This window comes from Trichophyton benhamiae (genome assembly GCF_000151125.1).
Source record: "Trichophyton benhamiae CBS 112371 chromosome Unknown contig00294.0, whole genome shotgun sequence".
In the NCBI taxonomy this organism is placed as follows: Eukaryota; Fungi; Ascomycota; class Eurotiomycetes; order Onygenales; family Arthrodermataceae; genus Trichophyton; species Trichophyton benhamiae.
In genome coordinates this window covers 65,801-91,552 of record NW_003315087.1, presented here as the reverse complement: position 1 = coordinate 91,552, position 25,752 = coordinate 65,801, and the positions used below count along the sequence as shown (strand labels likewise).

Genomic DNA, 25,752 nt, shown 5'->3' with positions numbered 1-25,752 from the left:
AGGTAGGCAGTGAATCGCATCATATTTAATATGGCGCTCCAAGGCTTCATCGGACTAATCGGTCTTTTTAACAGGGCAATCGAACTCAAGTGGTGGCCGCAGGTGCCATAGCCGGGCTTGTTTCGAGGTATTTGCACTGATGTGTTTAATCGCAGGAAGAGTGAGACTGATGGATACAAATCTAGATTCTGCATCGCACCTCTAGACGTCGTAAAGATACGGCTACAACTGCAGATCCATTCTCTGTCTGATCCTCTTTCGCACCGTGATGTCAAGGGCCCGATATACAAGGGAACCATCTCGACTCTTGTCGCTATAGCGCGGCAGGAAGGCATAACAGTACGTCGTCTCAACTGGCAATGCTCTCGCGCTTCCGCGTTTTTTGAAACTAATAAACACACGCAGGGTCTCTGGAAAGGAAACATTCCCGCTGAAATCCTCTACATCTGCTATGGCGGAATCCAATTCACCGCCTATCGCAGCGTCACGCAACTTCTACACCTTCTGCCTCCTCAACACCGAGTCCCCAGCCCAGTTGAATCATTTATAAGCGGCGCCGCGGCAGGCGGCGTAGCCACAGCTTCAACGTACCCGTTCGACCTGCTACGTACCCGCTTTGCAGCCCAGGGGAATAACAAAGTATACAATTCCCTTGTATCTTCTGTGCGGGATATATACCGCTATGAAGGAGCAGGCGGGTTCTTCCGCGGTGTTAGTGCGGCCGTTGCCCAAGTTGTTCCATACATGGGGCTGTTTTTCGCTGCGTATGAAGCGCTGCGGAAACCGATCAGTAGGGTTGATTTGCCTTTTGGGTCAGGAGATGCTACAGCCGGTATGGTTGCGAGTGTTATGGCGAAGACGGGCGTGTTTCCGCTGGATCTTGTTAGGAAGCGGTTGCAGGTTCAGGGGCCGACGAGGTCGAAGTATGTGCATGTGAATATACCTGAGTATCACGGAGTGGCAAGCACTATCCGGACTATTGTGAGGACACAGGGTGTTAGGGGGCTGTACAGGGGCTTGACGGTGAGTTTGATCAAGGCTGCACCGGCAAGTGCTGTGACGATGTGGACGTATGAGAGGGTGATGGCGGTGTTGAAGGAACTGGATTCCGAGTAGTTGTTCCACTGTATCAATAGCTATCATGTGTCTTGCCTCAGGGAGGGTTAGATGCTGGCGTTTTGGGGGGCAGGAGGCCTAGTTATAAAGGAACAGGTTATGTATCAGGGTTCCTGCATATAGTTACAGGTTGAAAAATATCTTGCTGCCTTTGTACATATTCAAGAACTGAACTTGGCTTCACTACATAAGGACGATGGTCGGAAAATAACTAATAGAATAGATAAAGTATATTTATTAGTTGACGGATCCTTCAGTACGTCGTGGTAAAACACTTAATGGCATACTCTGCATACTAAAGAAGGAATGCGTGACAGTCAAGGTGTCCGCATGGGTGTGATCTGCGTGCTGAGCAAAAAAGGGGCAAAAGGTATAGTGTTAATTGACAAAATTAAAATCAAGGATATGGGGATATTGACGCAGCATAACAGCAAGAAGTAGTAGGGTGGGATATCAATTCTCCATTCTCCTAATTATTTTGGTTTTTTTAAAATTCAAAGGGTCCAGGAAGAAAGAGAGGGCAAAAACGAGGTAGAGATTGAGAGGAAGCATCTAGTATTCGGCACCCTCATCACCCTCAGTGTCCAAGCTGTCGCTGGCAACTTCCTCGTAATCCTTCTCCAAAGCAGCGAGATCCTCACGGGCCTCAGAGAATTCACCTTCCTCCATACCCTCACCAACGTACCAGTGAACGAAGGCACGCTTGGAGTACATGAGGTCGAACTTGTGGTCGAGACGGTTCCAGGCCTCGGCAATGGCGGTGGTGTTGGACAGCATGCTAAGGGAGCGGTCGACGGGAGCAAGCTCGCCACCAGGAACACGCATTGGCTTCTGGTAGTTGATTCCGAGCTTGAATCCAGTTGGGCACCATTCAACAAGGTTGAAGGAGGCCTTGGACTTGAGAGCGGCAACAGCAGCAGTGCAGTCGCGTGGGACAACATCACCACGGTACAGAAGGGCAACAGCCATGTACTTTCCGTTGCGTGGGTCACAAACGACCATCTGGTTGTTTGGCTCGAAGCCTATATAGACGTGTTAGCATCGTTGACAAAAGGATGAACAAGTAGAAGAAATACGCACATTGGAAGGTAAGGTCATGGACCTTGAAGGACTCGTGGGAGCTTCGGTTGCTGGAGACAACAGGAGCGTAGCTGATCAATGGGTAGTGGATACGTGGGTATGGCACCAAGTTGGTCTGGAACTCGTTGAGATCGACGTTGAGAGCACCATCGAATCGGAGAGAGGAGGTGATGGAGCTGACAACCTGAGCGATCAAACGGTTAAGATGCTCGTATCCTGGACGAGGGATGTCGAGGTTACGGTGGCAGATGTCGTAGACTGCCTCGTTGTCGACCAAGAAGGTACAGTCAGAGTTCTCAATGGTGCTGTGAGTGGAGAGAACGGCGTTGTATGGCTCAACAACGGCGGTAGAGACACGGGGAGCTGGGTAGACGGCGAATTCCAGCTTGGACTTCTTTCCGTAGTCGGTGGAGAGACGCTCAAGGAGGAGAGCACCGAAACCAGAACCAGTACCACCACCGAAGGAGTGGAAGATCAAGAAGCCCTGGAGAGCAGAGCAGTTGTCTGCATGAGTTGTGATGCACTGTTTAGCACGGACCAATCACACGCGAGGGAGGGGCTAAATCTCACCAGCAACACGACGAATGCGGTCAATGACATTGTCGACGAGCTCCTTTCCGATGGTGTAGTGACCACGAGCATCTGTTTCCAGTTAGTACCAGTGTTGGCTGAGAGATTGGCGTTGTTACGTACAGTTGTTAGCGGCATCCTCCTTTCCGCTGATCAACATCTCAGGGTGGAAGAGCTGGCGGTAAGGACCAGTTCGGATCTCGTCAATTGGCTGTATATCCGGTCAGTCAAGAGCCCAATGGCACAGTATTGACCGCCACAGTACGTACAGAAGGGTCAAGGTCGACGAAGATGGAACGAGGGACATATTTGTTGTCTCTAGTCTCAGTGAAGAAAGTCTCGAAGGAGCCTGGCTCGCCGATATCAGTGGCCTCGGGGTCGAGACGGCCATCAGCCTTCAAACCGTGCTCGAGGAGGTACCTGGACGCGTCTCTCGTCAGTCTCATCCATTCCATGTATGCTGAACCGTCTCTCCATCGTCCTCTCTCCTCGCTGTCGAGACGAGCTGGAGTCGTATTTTTTTTTCTGCCCAATTTCCCAATCGGGAGGGGGTAACGAAAGGCGGTGAACCTACAACTCCCAAGCACTGTTACCGAGCTGAGTGCCAGCCTGGCCGATGTGAAGATGGCAGACCTAATTGACGAGACAGCAGACAGTTAGCATGAAGCCGGAGTAGGGAGACAGGTGTCTGTTGACGGGCGTGTAATGGGGGGACCGTGGACTCGGCTTGGGCAGCCAGAAGTTGGTCTGTGTTTGGGAGCTTGGGGGGGTCAGGGGTTCCCGTCAACAACAAACGAGCAGACCACGTACCTCGCCTCTCATGGTGACTGTAGGATGGTGATGACGACTGAGGGGAGAATAGAGAAAGGGAGAAAGGAGGGAGAGAGAGTCTCGTGTGTTGACAGAAGTCTTGTTGTGAAGACGGAGATGTTGAAGAGGAAGAAGAAGAGGAAGAGAAAGTCGAGCGCTTTCTTCCTCCCCTGCGACTTTCGCCCTTTCGACGGATCGACGTGTGCGCGCTAGTTCCCAATCCGGTTTGGGCGCTTTTCTCCCCCGTAAACAAGCTGACTAAGACGCCCTCCTTTCTCGCTGTGCTCCCTCTCCGACGTCCTCTGCCTCCCGCCGGTTCTACCGTTCTACTCTTCTATCGAGGTGCAGAGGGCGATTACAGGTCGAGTGGTTATGCATAAACTGCTGCAGGCGCTGCTTCAACAACGGCCTTGTTCTGTTTACTCGGCGGACGCGGGTCCTCTCCATCCATGGCTCGCGGGTCACGTGGCCCCATTACTAGGTTCCGTCAAAATATAGGTTGAACCCCTTTTTTTTCAGGGGAAAGATGATGAGAGATAGGTCTATTTATGAGTCTTGAGACACTGTATTTCTTGGAAAGGGCATTGAGGAAGGGTGCTCCGTACTGAGTACAGTTTAACAAGAGAAATAGTACTCCGTAGGGCCCTGTGGATAAGCCAAAACCGTGGAATTGTTGTCACTTTGACAATCCTGTTCCTAGCGATGGGAAATATCAAGGTTTAGGTTCGCTCGGGGGCTCATCTCTCAACGCTTTTGCTAAGTCTGTCTTCTCCTCTTCGTACATCCCGTTTGCCTGAGTCGAACGCTTACTACGGAGTATTGTAGAATTATTTCGAGCAGTGTTTGGCATGGAGTTAACAAGGCCCATACATCGACGAACATGCATAAAACACACGATAAGTTACCAGATGAGTGTCGGCGGTGGGAAATGTTGATTATATAATGGACGAGACCTATCATGTTAATTCAACGAATAAAAAATCCGTCATATATAGTATAATAGACTTTTCCTTTTTTCATTGGTCAATTGACAGTAAACATCACCTTATTCGTTGAATTTATCTTAAATGCTGACTAACAACTTAATTTCTTTTCACAAGATGGACCTGCAAAAAGCATTCATACCAACACCTACACTAGCACGGTGATGAAGAAAGGTTAGAGTGACATTACATTGCCTTACTTTCTACTGACTTGAGGTGATATTATACCTCAATACAGTCCTGCTGTCTTTCCGTGTAGGTAACTGACTATGATGCCTGATATGGAGCCTGGAATCTGGAGTAACCGGCTAGTTATACATAGGGACTTTAAGGAGAGTCATATCTTCCGCTGCGGCTAGGTATCTTCTGAAAAGCGGGCTAAGGATAGGATCCTATTATGGCTGCTTTCCTTCATGCCTCGCCGGCCAAACCATTATCAACATTAGCTTACTAAAATACAGAATTTTCATGAGCCAATGTTGGACTGCCACTGTGTTAAAGAAGGTTTGGTGGATTAACGTGGTCAGTGCATAACTAATTATCAAAGCTCTAGATTTGTCTATGGAGAAGATAATCATACCACGTCGGCTTGTGCTCAATATCTTGCCCAAACCTCTCCCTGTATCCTGCAGGAATGACTCTCTAGAACACGGAGTAATAATGGAGATATTTTATGCAAGCTGTAGGCAAAGCGATGTTACACACAACTACGATGTATGTGCTTAGTATTAGATTTGCAGCAGGCCTGACTAGACAATTCCGCAAGCTCCCGCTCCCTCAGATGAATCGTGCACTCGTTTCTTGAATTTTGGCCAAGCTTGGGCCCATGGTGACACAGATTGGGTAGCATTTACCAAAGACCCGGCTCGGGAGTCCCTGGTGTTAGGTCTAGAACTCTCCACGGAATGGAGGATGTTACAACTATTGTAGTGACTGAGTATTGTCTTTGAACCCGAGTATATAAGATGAATTTCTGCTATACAAAAGATTAGCTGGCCTCAAAACTGTTGTAATATGCGCAGCGGTCAAATTTGTATCCAATGGTTCTCACCTGCACCAGCACATCCAATGGCGTCCGGGCTTCCTCCGTAGAAAACAAGACCAGCAACCACAGAAAGGAGATGCTCCAACATGTAACTGCGTCACCAGTAGGTGGTCAAGGATGAGGCTCTTTTTGCCTCTTTCGGCTCTATTTAAGCGCCATCCGCGGCTGAGCCGCTCCCAGCACGCCAACCTTAATACCTTAAAAGAAAGACGTCTTCTTATCGCGAAAGAAACACGAAGAGGAAGAAGAAGAACAAAGAAAACGAAAAGCTACTTACAAACCTACGGACTCGACAAGGACGATGGATGGGGTTTACGCAGTGCGAGGGTAACATCCAAGAAGGTTAACTGTCGGTTCCACCAGTTATGGAGACTGTGCAGCAGGGCTAGAATCCTAGCTTCTCCTCGGTGTTTGGGACCGTCAATCCTGACGCAGTTGTCGCAGTTTGCTTGGCTGTTCATGTGCGTGCTGCTATTACTCGTCCGCCGTCTCCGATCCATGACACAAGGTTGAGTTCTTGTCTGCAATAACACAATTGAGTGTGATAAGATCGCCCTGTCTTTGCCACCTTGGAGAGCTCTAACACCATCGGGGCAGCTTGTCCGAGACTGTCTTTGACGTGTTGGGCGAGAGAACAGGAAATTTATATGCCATGGCCAACGGGCTCTGGCCAGGCCACTCTATATATATAACAGCTTCCACTCTTACTCCTGGGCATTGGTAGCAGCGGGCTTCCGAGGGCAGCTTTCGAGAGTTTTTTGCCCCTGGTGCCCGCTTGTCGGTGGGAACGTTGATAAGTGGTGGAGTCGTGCCAAGGGGCCTGGGTAGTTATTTGTTCCCTTTTTTTACTCTTTGATGACGAGAGCTCCCGGTCGTCATTCACTCCATCGGGTGGGAAGACGCCCGTATTAATATGTCGGTAGATCCGCTGCAGGTAAAGAGGCCGGTTCCTTCCAAGATTCTTCAGGTTCTATTCAGTTCTATTTCTCTCCCACATCTCCGCGGATCGCTGGCGGTTCTCCTCGATCTCGACTCATCGCTGTCGCGACACGACTCCTCCGTAATCCCGTGGGAGGTCGAGACACACTCAAGAACAGGAAACTTGTTATCGATTCGATTCCTGCTGCTGGAATATATAGTTACAAGCAAGGAATGTGTCTTCCTCGCTAGAAGCAGGACAAAGACCACGGACCTGATACAAGATGTCGACCCCAATTTACGAGGGCGCCCAGCCCAAGTACAACACTGGAACCGCATCCGACGAACAGCCTAGAGAGGCAGAAGCTGGCCAGCAGTACAACTTGCCCGTTGAAGAAGACATGGTGGATGATAAGGGGAACCGGGTGCACATGCTCGTTGAACCTCCAGAAAACGACGAGCACGGGCTTCTAAATACTACTCCCTCGCAGGATCGAGAAAAGGCCAATCGTCTAAACGATGATATCACTATGCTGCAGGCAGAGCGCATGGTGTCCAACGCGGAAGCTTCAGATATAGAAAGGTCGCTCTCTATTCGGCCTGCCCGCTCTCACCGGACAGAGCCCGTGGATGAGTTTGACACGGCTACGAACCCCATCCACGAACATGCCTCGCTCTACAAACCACCAGAGAATCCTACAACCTCCATCGCACGTTTCTTCAAGAAGGTCCACGAGTCAAGCTTTCTCGTCCGCTACTTCACCTACATTATCCCGCTAGTGCTCATCATACTCATTCCACTGTTGCTCGGCGCCTTTGTCTTCAAGGATGCCACCGTTGGTGGCGTCAGCCTCCTCTGGTTCTCCGTCTGGCTGGAGATTGTCTGGCTCACTCTCTGGGCGGGTAGAATTGTTGCCAAATTCCTCCAATACCCTGTGGCCATCATCGCCAGTTTATTCACCAATAACTCGAAGAAGTGGCGGGATCTCTCCGCTCAATTGGAATTGCCAGCCTCACTGTTCTTCTGGTGGTTAAGCATAGAAATCTCATTTTTACCAACAATGATAACCCACCATGTTGACGGGGACCGCACGGTTAAAAGGTGGGAGGTGATTGTGAACAAGATCATCATCTCGATCTTCGTCGGCATGACGCTGAATCTTATCGAGAAGCTGATAATCCAGCTTATCGCTATCAGCTTTCACTTGCGAACGTACGCAGACCGAATTGAAATCAACAAGTTTCAGATCGGCAGTCTGGCCAAGTTGTATGCCTATTCCAGGGAACACACGACTATGAACGACTCGGATCTGGAAGAGAAGTCTGAAAAGCGCAGTTCAGGTACCAGAACCCCCATGATGTATGCTGACCGAGCCCAGAGAGCTGCTCGCGGAGCCCTCAGTAAAGTCGGAGACGTTGCCGGTGCGGTTGCAGGTGACTTTACCGGTAGACGTGTCAATTCAAGCAGGGATCCTCACCAGGTAGTCTTAACCCTACTTCGTTCGACTTCTGGAAGTCAAGTACTAGCCCGTCGCTTATACCGCACCTTTGTTAAAGATGGCTTCGATACTGTTTTCGCCGGGGATCTCAAGTCAGCATTCGATAACAACGACGAAGCTGATGCTGCCTTCCAGATGTTTGATAAGGACATGAATGGTGACATCTCAATGGAGGAGCTTGAAGCCGTTTGCACTGAGACTGGAAAGGAGCGGAAATCTATCACTGCATCTCTCAAGGATCTAGACTCTGTCGTCTCCAAGCTTGACGACGTATTTTTCTTTATCGTTGTTGTCATCACTATCTTGGTTTTCCTGTCCCTCATCTCAGCGTCGACCGCTGGAGTCCTTACATCTGCCGGATCAACTTTGTTGGCTCTATCCTGGCTTTTCTCTGCTACAGCTCAGGAGTTCCTACAGAGTATCATTTTTGTGTTCGTCAAGCATCCTTTCGATGTTGGTGATCGAGTGTCTATTTACGGTAATACTGGTGCAAATCTCACGGGAGACGATTATTTCGTTAAGGAAATTGCTCTTCTGTATACGGAATTTAAGAAGATGCAAGGCCATGTTGTTCAGGCCCCAAACAGCTATCTGAACACTCTCTTTATTCTCAACCAGAGGCGTAGCGGTGGCCTTGCCGAAGCTGTCCCTGTTATAATCAAATATGGCACCACTCTCGAGCAGATCGATGCCCTACGACAGAGGCTTCTGGATTTCGTCACTTCGGAGAAGCGCGAGTTCCAGACGCAGGTGTTGACTGAACTTAAGGAGGTGACGGAGAACTACTCTATCACACTCAACGTGGTCTTCTTCTACAAGTCAAACTGGCAGAATGAACTTCTTCGTCTGCAGCGCCGTAACAAATTCATTTGCAACTTGATGATCTGTTTACAGGAGCTCAACATTGAGGGACCACGCATGAACCTTGTCGGATACCGATCTGATCTTCCAGCTCATATCGCTCATCAAGGTGCTCCACCACAGTATACAACCACCCCTGCTTATGGTGCCAACACCCCTGGGGGGATGACGGATGTATCGCAGACTTCAGAAGCACGCGATGCCCTGGGTGATCTAGCTTCGTCCTCCGCCGTACAGCCTCCACACCATACCCAGTCTATCCTTCGACACCGTGACCGATCCGGGACGACAGCCTCAAATCGATCCCAGACTAGTACTCACAAACGAGTTGACTTTTCTCTCGGCATGAAAGCCTTGAGCTCAGACGACATGATATCGGATGTTTACTGGGACCGTGGTCATCGTGTAGAGGATATTGTACGCTCTACTAACCTCGAAGCTGCTGAACGTCGCCAGCAAGAAAAAGACTTACAAGAGCGAGCCAATGCACCTCTGGAAAGGAGCCCAACTAACTTGAGAAGCTCAAACGACTCCCATCGCCCCAACTTTTCCCAGTCAAGAGGAAGTGTCTCTTCGTCCGTCTACCGGAGCAGGTTTTTCGGTCGCATGGGAAGCGGTAGAGGAACACCATCACGGAGTCGAACGCGTGACGGGGGCGGCCGGTACGAAGACCTGGAACAAGGACGATACCATGCTTCCGTGGCAGATGAGGAGTCTGGCCCGGCTTCAGGCCCAACCCAAGTATCAGCTCCCTCAGCTCCCTCAGCTCCCTCAGCTCCCCCAGCTCCTGGCCCAGACCAACCTCGAACTTTAGACCCACGTTCCGGCAGCGTGGACACCCAGGGAATGTATGATGACGGCCAGACTCAGGGAACTATGTGGTCAGCTGGCGTTGAGCGACACCCAACCCACGGCTCCGAGCGGCCACTGGACGAAAGTTACGAACTGCCTAATTATCAGCGACAATAAGGCAAAGAACTCTCTTTCACTGTTACTTATTGACACCTTGCTTTTTGATTTTTGTCTTCCCTTCGTGCACATACCTTTTCTACTTCATATGGCCCGGAAGCCTGGCAGCTAGCTACAAGCTCTTTCTCGTGTTACCCTCCCTCTTTCGAGCCTTTCAAAATCTGCTTCGTACTCGCTCTCACCTTTAGCGCGTTGGATTTCCAAGTGTCTTTTTCGAATGTTTAATAAAATATTAGCAGCCAGCCACAATAGCAATAGATTCCATTACACCTTAAGTTATGCAGGATGAGCTGAAACATCCAATGACTGACCCAGGTTAACTACACCCCTCCACAACTCTCGGCTACATGTCTCAGCTGTAAGTATGTATGTATGCGTACGTCTCTGCCGCACTTTCCGCCCTACCGTCTATGGCGCATTGTCCGCGGGGTACCTGTCTGTCAGTCATGATTAAAGGGGAGGGTCTTGTTGTTTTTGCTTACCCTACTCTGTACAGCTCAATGCTCATAAAGTCTACTACCGCCAAGCCTCGCCGAACAATACTTAGAAGCTTTCTTTAATTGGCCAGAATAACCGCCAGCGCAATAACCGAACTCCTGCTTGGCTAAAAAGGAACATACCTATTATTTGCGGGAGATGATACAGCTGTTGGAAATTGATTACCTATCTTACGAAAGCAGGATGGGTGCGCATTTCAGAGTAAATCCTTCGGTATCCTGTGGTTCACAATAGCGATTGAGGAATCAGTTACATACATTATCTAGATCCAGCCTGCAAAATCGTCAACAAGGTACTTACAATCACTGCGTCAGTCTTGTCTGATCAAGTGGCCAGCCAACATGACTCCGTTGTACCAATCCTTACGTCAAGCTGCCTGTCAAGCTGCCTGCCAACCTACCGCCTGCCCGGGCTCCCCTGATGCCTCGGTCCGTCTTGCATCCGCTACGCCAAGCCGGAACGGAGCGTTTCTTCTGCTTAATCAGCTGTATTGAAGCGTGTAATTCTGCTGTATACGATACATACGATACGGCGGGTAGCGAAAAGCCGCTTCCGTTCTCCTTCTGCACGAAGCTCGGCCATCCCACGCAAGCTGCTTGCTCCATCCGCAGCCCCTTTTCGCCATCGCTTGACTCAGGAGCCGAGAGAGACGTCGACAGAGACGCCATGCGCTGCATGGGGCACTTGGCTTGGTGCCCCAAACAATGGGGATCGTGGGTAGTCTCGTCTATTGTGCGATATCGTGCTGACATGCCATGTAGGACCACCATGTGCTTTATGGTGCACAAGTCTATGTACTCCGTACACAATGAAGATATGCATCTGCACGGGCCGTGCCTTGTGCAGTAGATTTACATGTCATATCTCACTGTTTGCTGCTGGACAGCGGTCTGACACTCGGACTCGGTCTGGGACGCCTAAGCGGTCGCCACAGGCCAAAACCTTGCTCCTGGCCTCCACACAAGCAAAGATGCCCTTGGTTGCTTATCGGATATGGCTGTTTTCCGGCTTCCGTACTTGCAACAGTCGTTCGGTGGCGTATGATTGGGCCCCGAGCATACGCCGGTCGGTCAGGGTCCTGGGATCGCAGCGTTTACCGTTAGGGGCAACCATCCCGGAACGCGGATAAGCATCGGTTCCAACGTCAAGGAACGGCATGGGGTACTCCGTACGTGTTGTCTTTTTATTTCTTCCTTACTTTTCATGCTTTTCATCATCTTCTATTTCTTCTTCCTACTCCTTCCTTCATGCAGTTCTCGTGGGTTTGCATCTTTGTTGTTTTTCTTTTTTTATACCGGTGGTCGTCTCTTCCGGATATATTTTATCAATTCCTAATAATATAAATCCCTACCAACTTTTAATCCTAACTCTCGTACCTCTCTGCATGTTTATTTCCCTTTGACCAAAGTGCTAGACATTCGTTTTGAAGCCTAGGGGAAGAAATCAACATCAATACATACCCATTACCCAATCGCACCCCTGCTACATCACCAATTAATATAGTCGCCCATACTTCGGCAGCAGAGGAGGTGCTATCGTCCATAGAGATCAGAAGCATGGCTCCGGCAGAGGAGACCAATGCTACTAAACCCACAGGGGAGCTCAGACCGGACGAGAAATTGAACTATGAAGAAGATGTTAAATGCAGCGGATCGAGCTCGACGACAGTTGGAAAGACCGCTTATGATACCGATGATATCAGTCAATCACAGGCCGCTGAGCTGCAGGACCTAGCCCGTCAACTCTCCAGAGCCTCTCGCCAGGGGGGTCTAGATGTTGAGAACGAACCTCAGCAGGTTATCAATCCGTTCCTGGACTCGGAGTCGGATCCTGAGCTTAATCCGGATAGCAAGAGTTTCAATGTAGCCAAATGGCTCAAGACTATCCTCCAGATTACGTCAAGGGACCCGGAGAGATTTCCCAAGCGTACTGCGGGTGTGTCGTTCCGGAATATGAACGTCCATGGGTACGGAACTGCTGCCGATTATCAGAGTGATGTTGGGAATCTTCCGCTTAAGGCATGGAGCGGTATCATGAGTATGCTTGGGCTGCGGAAGAAGGTCCGTATAGATATTCTGAGAGACTTTGAAGGTCTTGTCAAGAGTGGTGAGATGCTTGTAGTCTTAGGACGCCCTGGAAGGTACGCATATTCTATTGCTATTCGTTTATTGGCACTGCTTAACATCATATAGTGGTTGTTCAACCCTTCTTCGGACACTATCGGGTGAGACTCACGGTCTCTACCTTGACGAAGGCAACGATATCCAGTATCAGGGTATCTCCTGGGAGCAAATGCACAAGAACTTCAGGGGAGAAGTCATCTATCAGGCTGAAACTGAAACTCATTTCCCCCAGATGACCGTTGGAGATACCCTTTACTTCGCTGCTCGTGCCAGAGCTCCAGCAAACAGACTGCCAGGTGTCTCCCGAGAGCAATATGCCATCCATATGCGCAGTATGGTCATGTCAATGCTTAGTCTGTCGCATACCATCAATACCCAGGTTGGCAACGAGTATATCCGTGGTGTATCTGGAGGTGAGAGGAAGCGAATAAGTATTGCAGAGACCACCCTTAGCGGAAGCCCTCTACAGTGCTGGGACAACAGCACCAGAGGCCTTGACAGTGCCAATGCCCTTGAATTTGTCAAGTCGCTCCGCCTGTCTACCAAATACTCCGGAACGACTGCCATCGTTGCCATTTACCAGGCCGGTCAAGCAATCTATGATGTGAGTTCTGCTCGTTTATTTTGACGTATGCTAGTGGCAGCTAACACCTTCTATAGATCTTCGACAAAGCGGTTGTTCTATACGAGGGGCATCAGATCTACTTTGGAAACGCTGTCCGAGCAAAAGAATACTTCATCGAGATGGGCTTTGACTGTCCTAGCAGACAGACCACTGCTGACTTCTTGACGTCAGTCACCAGTCCGTCCGAACGGAGAGTCAGGCCTGGCTACGAGTCTCGTGTACCCCAGACACCAGCTGAGTTTGCTCAGCGATGGAAAGAAAGTGAGGACAGACGAATTCTCATGCAGGAGATTGATGAATACAACAAGGCCTACCCGCTACATGGAGAACAGCTACAGAAATTCCAAGCCTCTCGGTCAGCTGAAAAGTCCAGGTCAACCAGCAAGTCCTCGCCATATACCCTCTCTTACCCCATGGAGATCAAACTTTGCATGTGGCGTGGATTCCAGAGACTGAAGGGAGACATGTCCATGACTCTTACCTCCATTATTGGAAACATCGCCATGTCCCTGATCATTGCCAGTGTGTTCTATAACCAGCAAGAAACCACTGACAGCTTCTTCTCCCGTGGCTCTCTCCTTTTCTTTGCCATTCTCATGAACGCCTTTGCTAGTTCCCTGGAAATTTTGACCCTCTGGCATCAACGGCCCATCGTGGAAAAACACGATAAATACGCTCTATATCATCCATCCTCCGAAGCCATCAGTTCTATACTCGTCGATATGCCTGCAAAATTGGCCGTGGCCATCGTGTTCAATCTGATCATATATTTCATGACCAACCTCAGGAGAACTCCCGGTCACTTCTTTATCTTCTTCCTCTTCTCCTTCACCACGACCCTGACCATGTCTAACGTTTTCCGTTCCATTGCTGCCGTGTCTCGTACTTTATCCCAAGCTTTGGTTCCTACCTCAATCTTTATGCTTGCCTTGGTTATCTACACTGGTTTTACCATTCCAGTTCGTGATATGCGACCCTGGTTCAAGTGGATCAGTTACATCAACCCCATCCAGTATGCGTTTGAGTCTCTCATGATCAACGAGTTCCATGACCGAGAGTTTAAATGTGCTGCCTATATACCCAGTGGTCCCGGATACTCCAATGCCTCGGGAACATCCAAAATCTGCGCAGCCAAGGGAGCAATGGCTGGAAATCCAACCGTCAGCGGTGATGTCTTCCTCCGGGAAACGTATTCTTACTACGCTTCTCACATGTGGAGGAATTACGGCATCATAATTGCTTTCTTCGTTTTCTTCCTTTTCGTCTACATCACGGCCACGGAACTCGTATCTGCTAAGCCTTCAAAGGGAGAGATTCTCGTCTTCCCCAAGGGGAAAGTTCCGGCATTTTTAAAGCAGTCTAAGAAAAAGCAAGACCCTGAAGCCGCATCCACACAAGAAAAGCAGCCAGTAGAAAATTCTGGCCATAACCAAACTGCTGCCATTGTGAAGCAAACATCTGTATTCCATTGGGAAAGTGTGTGCTACGATATCAAGATCAAAAAGGAGACCAGACGTATCCTGGACAATGTCGATGGATGGGTCAAGCCTGGTACTCTTACTGCCTTGATGGGTGTGTCTGGAGCCGGAAAAACGACTCTCTTGGACGTCCTTGCAAACCGTGTTACCATGGGTGTTGTCACTGGTGAAATGCTTGTTGACGGTCGTCTCCGTGATGATTCCTTCCAGCGTAAGACTGGATATGTTCAGCAACAGGATCTCCATCTGGAAATCAGCACTGTTAGAGAAGCATTAACATTCAGCGCCTTGCTCCGTCAACCTAACACTACCCCATATGAGGAGAAGGTTGCCTACGTCGAGGAAGTTATCAAGATGTTGGGAATGGAAGAATACGCCAATGCCGTCGTCGGTGTCCTAGGCGAGGGTCTAAATGTTGAACAGCGCAAGCGCCTTACCATCGGTGTTGAAATTGCGGCTAAGCCTGACCTCTTGCTCTTCTTCGATGAACCTACATCTGGACTTGACAGTCAAACGGCCTGGTCAATCTGTACCCTGATGAGAAAGCTTGCGGACCACGGACAAGCCGTCTTGTGTACTATTCATCAGCCCTCTGCTATGTTGATGCAGGAGTTCGATCGACTCCTGTTCTTGGCTTCTGGCGGACGAACAGTTTACTTCGGTGAACTAGGAAAACATATGTCTACTCTCATTGAATACTTCGAGAGTAAGGGGGCCCCCAAATGCCCTCCAGACGCAAACCCTGCCGAATGGATGTTAGAGGGTCATTGGTGCCGCTCCTGGCTCAAAGACCGACATAGATTGGCCGGCCGTTTGGAGGGACAGCGCAGAGCGTGTCGAAGTTCGTCGTCATCTTGCAGAGCTAAAGTCAGAGCTCTCACAGAAGCCCCAAACTCCTCGGTTGGCTGGGTACGGTGAATTTGCTATGCCCTTGTGGAAGCAATATCTCATTGTCCAGCACCGTATGTTCCAGCAGTACTGGCGTAGTCCTGACTACATCTACTCGAAAGCCTGTCTTGCCATTGTTCCGGTATGCTATCATCCCCTTTCCTTTGGTTATACTAGTTTGATCACTAACATATCCCTATAGACTCTATTCATTGGTTTTACCTTCTACAAGGAACAAGTCAGCTTGCAAGGTATCCAGAACCAAATGTTCGCCATTTTCATGTTCATGATTCTCTTCCCCAATCTTGTACAGCAAATGATGCCCTACTTCGTCATCCAACGATCTCTTTACGAAGTCCGTGAACGACCCTCAAAAACATACTCCTGGATAGCATTTATGATATCATCAGTCGTTGTTGAAATACCCTGGAATGCCCTCCTGACTGTCCCCGCCTTTTTCTGCTGGTACTACCCAATTGGCTTCTATAAGAACGCAATCCCAACCGACGCCGTGACTGAACGAAGTGGCACCATGTTCTTGCTTATCCTGATCTTCCTAATGTTCAGTTCGACATTCAGTTCCATGGTTATTGCCGGTATAGAGCAAGCGGAAACAGGTGGAAACATCGCCCAACTTTGCTTCTCCCTCACCCTCGTTTTCTGCGGTGTCCTCGTTAGTCCAACCGCCATGCCCGGATTCTGGATCTTCATGTACCGCTTATCTCCATTCACATATTTCGTTTCAGCCGTATTATCCACTGGAGTCGGAAGAACAGATATTGTGTGCGCTGCCAACGAGATTCTCCGTCTTACCCCAGCTGCAGGACAAACATGCATGGAATACCTGGGTCCTTACACTAAATTTGCTGGAGGCCGAATTCTCACCCCTGATGCCACCGACATGTGCGAATTCTGTGCTGTTGCCGATACGGACACCTTCCTGAAAGGGGTTAACATCATCTTTGATGAACGCTGGAGAAACATCGGCATCTTGTTCGGATATATTGCCTTCAACATGGTCGGTGCCATCGGCTTGTATTGGCTTCTCCGTGTCCCCAAGAGGAAATCTGGGGTGAAGCAGGGACAACAGCCACAAAAGCAAGAAAGCGAGACAAAGGCATAGTTGTATTCCGATTGGAATACTCGATGCTATTCCATGGCCCACGAGCCATTGCACATATATTACCTTTCCACCTTTGATATATACACCGCACTCCCCTCCAAAAGCCACGACGATCTTACTTTTCCATGTCTTGCAAATAGACTAGACTTTCATGCCAATACTTTTTTTCACCTCTTGTTTTTAGTCCTACTAGATCTGCATATATTTTAATATGTCCCTCAGAGTCACTCTGGGGCTTTGCTGTATATCATACTTTGTCCATGTCTCAGTTATGTTGCTTTCTCAATTGGCTACTCCATTTCTTTGATGATTCTCCAGTTTCAAAAATATGAATCTAACCCGAGGGAATATCAAATGGAATCCCAGACTCCTCCGCCACAAGCATATCTTTAGTATTCGTTGTCCCTAAGTCACTGTTTCTGGTGATCCAGCTACCATGTCACTGGTAATCTCGCGCATTCAACACATGAGTGGCTTTCACACTGTCCATGAACGAAAATATGTTATCGAGGAGTTTACAGATCACATATTGTATTTGTGTAGGGCCGGTGTATGGAATATGATTTGAGAGTTAGATCCCAATCTCGACGAGAATCCGGGCTATGCAAACACCTTGCTTGGATTCTTATCAGTCAGATAGAATTATCCCTCTCATACATTCAGCTCCACTCTGTGTGGTCCATCGCCGAAGAATTCGGTGGTGCTGTGGTGTCCTAGACAAGTTGGAACCTGAGCGGCTGATTTCGTCCTGGTTGCACCGGGTATCATGTCCATGGCCAGGGAAGCAGGTAGCTGCAACGCTGTGTACACATCTCTAGCAAGCGAATGTTGAACCCCCTTGTGTCTGACATCGTGTTTGAAATGCTGGAACTAGTGCTATTATTAGAATCGTGTAACTACTTCTCGTTTGTATGAAGTAGCTAAATATAATAGACATAAGGAAGACATTATCTCCAGAGAATCTCCTCCCATCCTCTTGGATCTGCTTGGCTTACTACCCGGTGTTTTCTGTTAACGGGCCAAATAATCTTATTGGGTGGGGAAAGATGTGTCCCGTCTTCATGTAGATATCGGTATCAAGCACGAGATTGTCGTTTATTTTGCAAGAGAGCACCGACAGCATGATTCGCAGAAATAACCAGTTTAAGCATCTGTATAACTGCACCATCGGACAGAAGGTTAACTAGTTAGTTATTTGACAGCTGGAATGTTAAGAGCCATCTGCAAAGCACGCATGAATTGCTCTGTTTGGACCTGTAGCGTGTAATTAGTCTGAAAATGAAGGTTAGTTTCTAAGAATAGGAAGTCAAAAATAGAAACTGGACCCAAAATAACACTTGACTTAGCCAGTACTCCAGAGTTATTGCTTAACTCCACACCTGTCAGTGGTTAACTAACTCCGGGTGGACAACAGATGGCAGACAGCGTCTCCCTTACGTCCTCAGAGTACGTATGCTGCCCGCCGTCGACGGTATGCATCACCATATCGTGTTATCCATGAATGTGAGCCTCCCACACACACACCCCGTATATTCCATGTATAAACTTTCGAGCTGTGATGACTTCTTGTGGACAAGGAGTAAGATTAGAGCGAAAATATTTTGGTTCAGAACAAAACTCCAAAATTAACACCCATATTTATTAATAATTGTGCATATTTTCTGATGAGTCACGCACGGGAGAGAAGGCATCTTGCATGTGTAACGAGATGAATCGTCGTGATTCGATCGGTTACCATGGCTGTGGTCAATAGCCTATTTTACCTTGCTCAGGTTTGGTTTATTTTTAACTGCCTTGCCGCCTTGAGACAAAGACGGCATATCCAGCGAATTCTCAAAGTTTTAAGGCACCCAGTGTGTAGCGAATAGGTTCTGAAGGTAGAGGGCCAAAAGAAACAAACTTTTCCTCCGGATTCTTCTCCGTCTTCCGCAGAGAGCGAAAGTAGTGAGAAAGTACTCAGTACAGAATGAGGCCAAACTCTTCTTTTCCTCAGCTCGGGTAGGTAAATTATGTCAGTAGCGGGATTTTCTCTTTTCTCATTCAGCTTTCGCCCAAGCCAGCGTACTATTCGCCTGCTGCATGCAGACCCCTGTTCAGCTGACATCCGAGGCATCCACGGCGCTTAAAGGGAAAAGAAGCTGAACGAGTGATGAACGAGTGATCTGCGGTACGTCCAAGCAACGGAGTCTGCCCGTCAAGCCAGAGTGCGGCAGTGCGTACGGAGTATACTTGAGAGTGTGCCCTGTGTTCCGCAATGCACTGGGGCACTGGCTCATACGGAGCACTCTGTGACAAAGCGATGGGAGGTTTTCGGCGTTATGATCTGGGCGGTAAAACCGACGTAAAGGGGGGGAAGGGGGAAGCGAAAGGCCGAGAAAACAAATATATTTGAATCATTTCTTCTTCCTTGGGTGATAGTTGAGTCTCGAGTTTTTGGGATGATCGGAATGGGCGGAGGAACTCATCCACGCGAAATCACTGGACTCGTGGGAGAGCCAACCAAAATGGTAAGTTAGAGGGGAGGGGAAACATTGCTGTTTCTTTGCTTCTTTCGCACAGTGTAACTAACTGATTTGACAGAGTAAGAAATTCAGGTTATTTTGCTTCGTTCCTCATCCTTCTAGAAGGGGGCCAGATTCTCATGCAGGACTGTTTCATAACTTTCCTGCCAGTCCAGCAGATGAGATATGAGCAGTTACCGTATTTGCCAGTCTGCCATACCCTCGTGCGTATGGACTGCATGGCCAACCAGTACTGGTTTATCGAGTTTCAATACATTGTTTGGTGGTGTGTAGGACAGCTGAGAGTGCCAGATGACAAGAGAACTCTGTTGTTGAGTAACTGAGCGTAAACGATGGGAGAGAGATCCCCGTGGGGGCCAGGAACCTTTTCGAATAAGCTCGAACGCGGCCCTTCGGTCGAAATCAGTCAATTTGTCCGTTTTACCCCAAAGGCAGTCGGCCAGCCTTTCGCAATCTTCTCAACTCCGCCGGATGGAAGGGAAAGGTTCACCACCACCACCACTACCACCACCTCGACTTGCTCTCTCGCATAGTTAGTTATCCGTCTGAACCACGGGTCCGTTGCGCCGATTATGCATGGAAAGAAGGATCGGCTTGCGACACAAAGATCACAGCGTGCCTGAGAGTAAGAGTCTTATTAACTTTCGAAGTTGACCAGCGCCCGGTTCAGGCTAGAAAGTCAGTCCGTCCCACGTTTAGAGCACCGCCCGACTCTTCTTGGAACAGACTCTGTGTCTCGTCTCCTCCCGGTAAATCGTCGATCAGGACTTTTGAATGTGGTACAGGAAGAGATGCCACTGGCCCTGATCTTGTGTTCTATAGCATGTAAGGCAGCAGATTCTCACTGCATGGGAACTATCTGCCTTAATAGCCAAACCCTATAGTTGTATGGTTAGCCTGATTGATGTGCACATCCAAAAAAACGCGGCATCCGGGGTATCTCGTCCGTGATTTGACGAGCTCACCATCAGCAATCCTTGCGGACCCTGCCTCCTCCAGCAAAGGGCGGCATAATATCGAAGGTTTCTGGCGTGCAGAGGCCAGAGGGATGAACCGTCAGGCCTCATTCCCACAAATCACCAGCACAGCCCAATGAACAGCCAACTTCGCCCGGAGGAGACACCGTCCTGAGCCCGTCGCCGGACAGATGTCCATCTTCGATGCGTCCGTGTCTCCCTCGACGTCCGTGAAGCTGCAGATGCACCGAGAAAGAAGCAAAGGACGTAGAGGCAGAAGACGCTGAAGACGCAGAAGAAGCAACGGAGGTTGCGATGCGCCGGCAGAAAAGCAAAGGCGGTGTTCCCTTTCCGGTAATTGCTACGACCAACTCGACGAGGGGCTGTAAATGTTAGAAACTCGCACAGGAAAAGAAAAACAACGGCCGGTTCAGGGCCGCAGTTCTACGCTGGACAGGCACCGCGAGACATCGAGACACTAAGCTGATGGGAGGGATGGAGTTCGAGCACGTAACTATGTGATGCTGGGGATCGACATCTCGCGATGGAGTTGAGTCTGCTTGCAAAAGCGTCGCTGTCACTATCGTCTCCCTCGTGCTAACAAGTCCATATAGAAGAAGTCCACGAGTTAACTTCTCTCCAACCTCCCTGGCAGATCTCTGATCCTCCAAAAACACAGCCCGCTAGGGGGTGACGACAGGCATCCATGCTCTGCCACGCCTTTGAATTGCGCCCGGTCTGCGGTCTGCGGGGAGGGGGGAGAAGGGCCTTCTTGCATTGGCTGATTCGTCCTATGGCCGGACGCCTGGATGCCGAGAGCAATGACATTGCTGCACAAATTACTGATTACAAGAGTACTGAGTGCGAGGAGACCGTCCTCGCTAGACGTGATTGGAGAGGACCGCAGAACCTACCCTGCCTCGTACAGTTTCGTCCTGGCTGAAGGATCAGACTTTGAAGATGAAACTCGTGTGGGACAAGGTCCAACTCGGTCTCCTCGGGGCGACCATGCATATTTTTCTGACAGGGGGGAGGGACGCCCTTCTTTTTTTCAAAAGCACAAATTCCAAATAGTATTTGTTGCACGTCCTGGGTACCATGGAGTACATGGCTCACAGTCCCTCTGCTCGGGAGATGCGGTCCGAATCCTCCTATTCAAAGTTTCAATCCTCATCCAATCGTTCCTCCCGCTTGGACGAGAGGGTATCCACCTTTACGAGCAATAGCGGCCTTCAACACGTGTTTATGATCCCCAGCTCAAGGGTAGAACCTTGATCTTGAAGGTTTGCCTGTCAGCTCTTGATAATAATCATAATACTTCTTACTTATATCCCGCAGTAATGGACTACCAAGGGCGGGATGTGGGACCTCTGAGATAATAATAATAAGAATGGTACCATGCACATACTGGAACTCGATCCTACACATGGCAAAAACAAAATCCAAAAAGGAGGAATGCCTGCAAATCCTGCAGACTCAACTCAGCAGCAGCAGCACTGTACATATAGGGTCCATTACTATGGGACTTGCCCTGTCCCCCTGGCCGCAAAATAATAGCCGTTCACATAGGCTAACCTCCTTTTGACCCAGGGAGGCTTGGACACCTTGACCAATAGACGATCACAATGTACCCTTGTCGTACCAGCAATGGTCTTGCACGGAATCTTGCTTGATCGCAATGCAGGACATCCGTCTCGTTCGTTCATCTGTTTACCTAGCAGGTCCGACCAGCAAGTCACTGCTCTAGGTAAGAGATTATCCTGTAAACGGGTTATCGGAACGCTGATCGAGAGGAACTAATCCAGCCACCCCGTGGAAAGCGAGATGACGGGTTAACTAGTCTCGGAGTTAATGAGGAGTTTATCCGCTCAAAACTAGCACAGCAGCAGTTGACAGACGGAAACACAGTTAACAACTAGATATGCTGTGCTATTACTCTCTGCACCTCGCTATGTACGGCATATATGTCGACGCTGTTCTTCCCTGATGCTATGGCCTGCCTAGCGCTCGCTACGGGACAGGAGCATGGCACAAAAGGAGCAAATCAGGTACGGAGTACTGGCACCCAAATCCCCCCCCGAACTGGGATCATTTTCAGCTCGATGATTGTAGTTCATATACTCCGTACACCCTACGTACATGTGGGCACTCATGATTTAAAATCAGTATTTATATTACTTCCGTTTTATCTCCCTTCTGATAGGAGGTTTCTCCATATGTAAGTGAACCCCTGGCCTCGTGGCGGACAGGATATTGAGTTATTCCTCGCTCCATGAACGGTCCAAAAAAAGTCGGAGAATAGACCATGGGGGGTAACCCTTCACCAGATACCAGCATATACTAGCCAGGGTGTGATGCCGATGTTGATAAGGGGCCCGCAGGGGAGTAACGAAGAGGCATGCCCTGTTTACGCTCTGTACCAGACCAACTGTTACTCTGCTGTGGACAAACGACGTTATTCGCTGACTTGTATTTTGAAATAGGAGGACGATGTCTCTCTTGGTAGTGTTGATCGCCATGTGGCAGAGACAAACGTGTCAAACCCCCAAGCACATACACTTTTGTCTCTCAAGGCCTCGTATTCCGGCAAGGATCAGGGCGACGCTCACTTCGCTTCCTGGAAAGCCATGCAGGGGCGCTGGCCTTGTGATTTCCAATCCATTGCAAATTTATTTTTATACTTCGGCCACCACGTTTTTTTCCTTTTTTTTCTGAAAATGGGGCCAGGCATTGAGGCTCTGCATAGTTCAACCGTGTCCGACACTCTTATCTCTGATTCTTCTCATGTGGCCTTTCAGAGGGAAGAAAAGAGAGAGAAAAACAAATATCGGAACTATCAAAAGCTGACTGGGTAATCCCTGTCCCCTACACCCGCTACATCATGGCGCAAGGTCGGTGGGTGGTGGAACAAGCTCTCTCTTCTTTTCTCGGGCCTGAGCTGCTGGCTGCTTTTATATGCCCTCGCATCCCCCAGATCCTCCCTCAGCTTGAACACAAACAACTTCTCCTTCTCATACCTTCATGCTACACGCTGGCATTAACTACTTCTACACGCTGGCATTAACTACTTCACTTTTACAAGCCCACTAGTGAACCTCATGCCATACATGCACTCAGAGCTACACACCTACCAGACTTCCACTGTTCATCCCGTCTACTACGCTATTGAACCGTGAAAGCCATCTGCTCTACCCTCAAGTCTAGAGAATTGCACGTCAAACTCCAAGGTAGTCATCAGTTTCTACTGTGTTTGGATTCCAAAATCAGATCTCAACGATGACCTCAATGGCGGGCACTTTCACTCTCGCCCTCGACCCTACTACACATTTCGGCTTTTCGGAAGAGGGGTCTCATACTGACTACGAGCTGGCTCTCTCCCCGCGATCGGATGATATCAGAGCCATGCTGGGATCCAACGACTTCCCCTACGACCTCGATACCGCGGGAGTGATGAACCAAAAACAGAATATGACCAAGGCGCAGCCGCTCACTGGGTTCGAGCAGTGTGCTTCAGCCTTTCCAGCAAATCCCCAGAGAGATGTAGAGATCTACAACAGCCCATATCACATGGAGACTACGATTCCATGGGAAACTGACTGTATGATGTACACCTCACTGCCACAGCGCATGGTGAGGTATACCTCTCCATTGGGCTCTTGCGGAGGAGACCAATCTACATCTGATTCCTCCATGAGCGAGTACTCGTGGAACTCTCCTAAGCTCTATCCTAGCGTCAACGATGTATTCGACTCGCCAATCACCGAAAAATGCCAGTTCTCGGATGGCATCGACAATGCTCTGTCTAGGAGCCTAAGTGGTTCGCAGTTAGGAAGTGAATGTTCTGTCTCACCTAAAGATGTACAACATTACCCCGATCCTGTCCCTACCCAAAGCCCTATTTTTGAAGACCTCATGCTGTCTAACAAGCCGCCCCGATCTATCCCTGCCTTCATGTCACAGTCCTTTTCACTACAAAACCTGGACTCACGGCTCGGGCAAGATGACATGGTCTTCGGAGATCATCTACAAACTGGGAACAACGAAATAGTTGATCCCGCCCTAGGCGAGGCCTATCTCGACCGCCAGAACAGTCTCTCGGGAATCACTTCTGCGGGATTTTCTGGCTTGGTTCACAAGCGAGTAAAGTATAACGAGATAAAAGCAGATAGCTCCGCTTCGATACCCAGCCCTCCATTATCCCCAAGCGGCAGTGAGAGTGGTGTACGAAAGAACCGAGCGAAGCCAAAGCAAAGACAATCCCCAGTCAGCAAACGCACGACTAGGCGAACCCCGTCTAAGAGTTCAAGTTTCAGCATTCCCCGAAATCGCCAATCGGCGGCGGACCGCATCTTCTCCTGCGTTTTTGCCCCATATGGTTGCACAAGCTCCTTTGCCTCCAAGAATGAGTGGAAGCGCCACGTTCTATCCCAACATCTCCAGCTTGGCTTTTATCGATGTGACATTGGTCACTGCAAGGTGTCTAAACCGTCCAACTCTATGATGTCCACTCCCTACTCCTGCGATTGCCCAACCTCCATCTCCTCTTCCCCTTCTCATTCATGCACTATTACCACTATGCGTACCCCCAACGACTTCAACCGCAAAGACCTCTTCACCCAACACCTTCGCCGCATGCACGCGCCTTGGTTGACTCTCCCCTCTCCACATGAACCTACCAAGGGAGAACGTGAAGCTTTCGACAAACAGCTTGATGAAGTGCGAGCCAGATGCTGGGTCCAGCAACGGCAAGCTCCTCAGCGAAGCCAGTGCAACTACTGCAGCCATGAATTTGTTGGCCCACACTCCTGGGAAGACCGCATGGAACATGTGGGCAAGCACTGCGAAGTTATGGATACCGAAGAGCGCGAAGATGTTGCTCTACGTGAGTGGGCCATTGAAGAGGGTGTCATTCTACCATATGGGCCTGGCAAGTGGCTGCTAGCAAGCATACTGAATGGCAGTGGAAAGAAATCCTGTGGATACTCCTCATAGTATGCTTCTCTTTTTTGCCTCAAATGGGGGATCAAAAAAGGGTGAGAGAACCGAACCAGAAACGAAAACAAAGGAAAAAAACATCCCTTTTCTCTGTCTGTTTCTGTATATATTTCCCCTACTTGTTTCTTTATGACTTTTCTTATACTTTTTCATTTGTTACGACTCGGGCAAGACTTCAGGAAAATTCAGCATGGCATTATGTGGTGGTATGGAAACACGGGTTTCATTTGTAACGAATACAAAGCTTTGATATGATTGCTTTTCTCCCCTTTTCCTAATTTAATATTCTATTGCCTCTAAAACGGCCCTCCTCTACTTACCCCCGATATTTTCTGCATATTAATATCACAATAATGATCTTGACGATTGATGTACCGTACTCTCCAGCGTTCGCTTTAGATCTTTGGCACTTGCTACTAGAATCTTCCGATATCCAATCTACAACATGCCGCATCCAACAGGCATATTATCCTCAACCAGGTTCTAAGAATTTCCGGAAGATATCATAATTCAAGTTTCCATCCAACCGAAGTATCATGTAAAGTGTCTTTCAGAAGCTACGCCCGCCTTCAGCATGCAGGCTACCTGCATGCAGCAGGGCTCAAACAACTCAGGCCCTGGTTAATCACTGACATATCTATTAGCAATCGAGCGGGACTATGTAAGTTCCGAAGCCACTTAAGGGGTATGCAC

General features: G+C 49.1%; 4 protein-coding genes across 4 annotated transcripts; 3 read left to right on the top strand and 1 right to left on the bottom strand.

The window, feature by feature from the left end:
* Positions 1-1,668: 1,668 nt before the first annotated feature.
* Positions 1,669-3,221, bottom strand: ARB_02381 (uncharacterized protein; the record flags this gene model as incomplete). The annotated part of the gene is made up of 5 exons (XM_003011277.1): positions 1,669-2,138; positions 2,197-2,700; positions 2,767-2,838; positions 2,890-2,977; positions 3,036-3,221. The coding sequence occupies 5 exons, from the start codon at positions 3,219-3,221 to the stop codon at positions 1,669-1,671; spliced, it is 1,320 nt and encodes a 439-aa protein (XP_003011323.1).
* A 3,585-nt stretch (positions 3,222-6,806) lies between these two features.
* ARB_02380 (uncharacterized protein) lies at positions 6,807-9,851 on the top strand (the record flags this gene model as incomplete). The annotated part of the gene is made up of 1 exon (XM_003011276.1): positions 6,807-9,851. One exon carries the CDS (start codon positions 6,807-6,809, stop codon positions 9,849-9,851), a length of 3,045 nt encoding a protein of 1,014 aa, XP_003011322.1.
* A 1,701-nt stretch (positions 9,852-11,552) lies between these two features.
* ARB_02379 (ABC multidrug transporter, putative) lies at positions 11,553-16,586 on the top strand (the record flags this gene model as incomplete). Its single annotated transcript, XM_003011275.1, has 6 exons — positions 11,553-11,607; positions 11,784-12,489; positions 12,542-13,076; positions 13,133-15,281; positions 15,376-15,605; positions 15,666-16,586. The coding sequence occupies 6 exons, from the start codon at positions 11,553-11,555 to the stop codon at positions 16,584-16,586; spliced, it is 4,596 nt and encodes a 1,531-aa protein (XP_003011321.1).
* Positions 16,587-23,340: 6,754 nt separating this feature from the next.
* Positions 23,341-25,056, top strand: ARB_02378 (C2H2 finger domain protein, putative; the record flags this gene model as incomplete). Its single annotated transcript, XM_003011274.1, has 1 exon — positions 23,341-25,056. One exon carries the CDS (start codon positions 23,341-23,343, stop codon positions 25,054-25,056), a length of 1,716 nt encoding a protein of 571 aa, XP_003011320.1.
* Between the last annotated feature and the right edge of the window lie 696 nt (positions 25,057-25,752).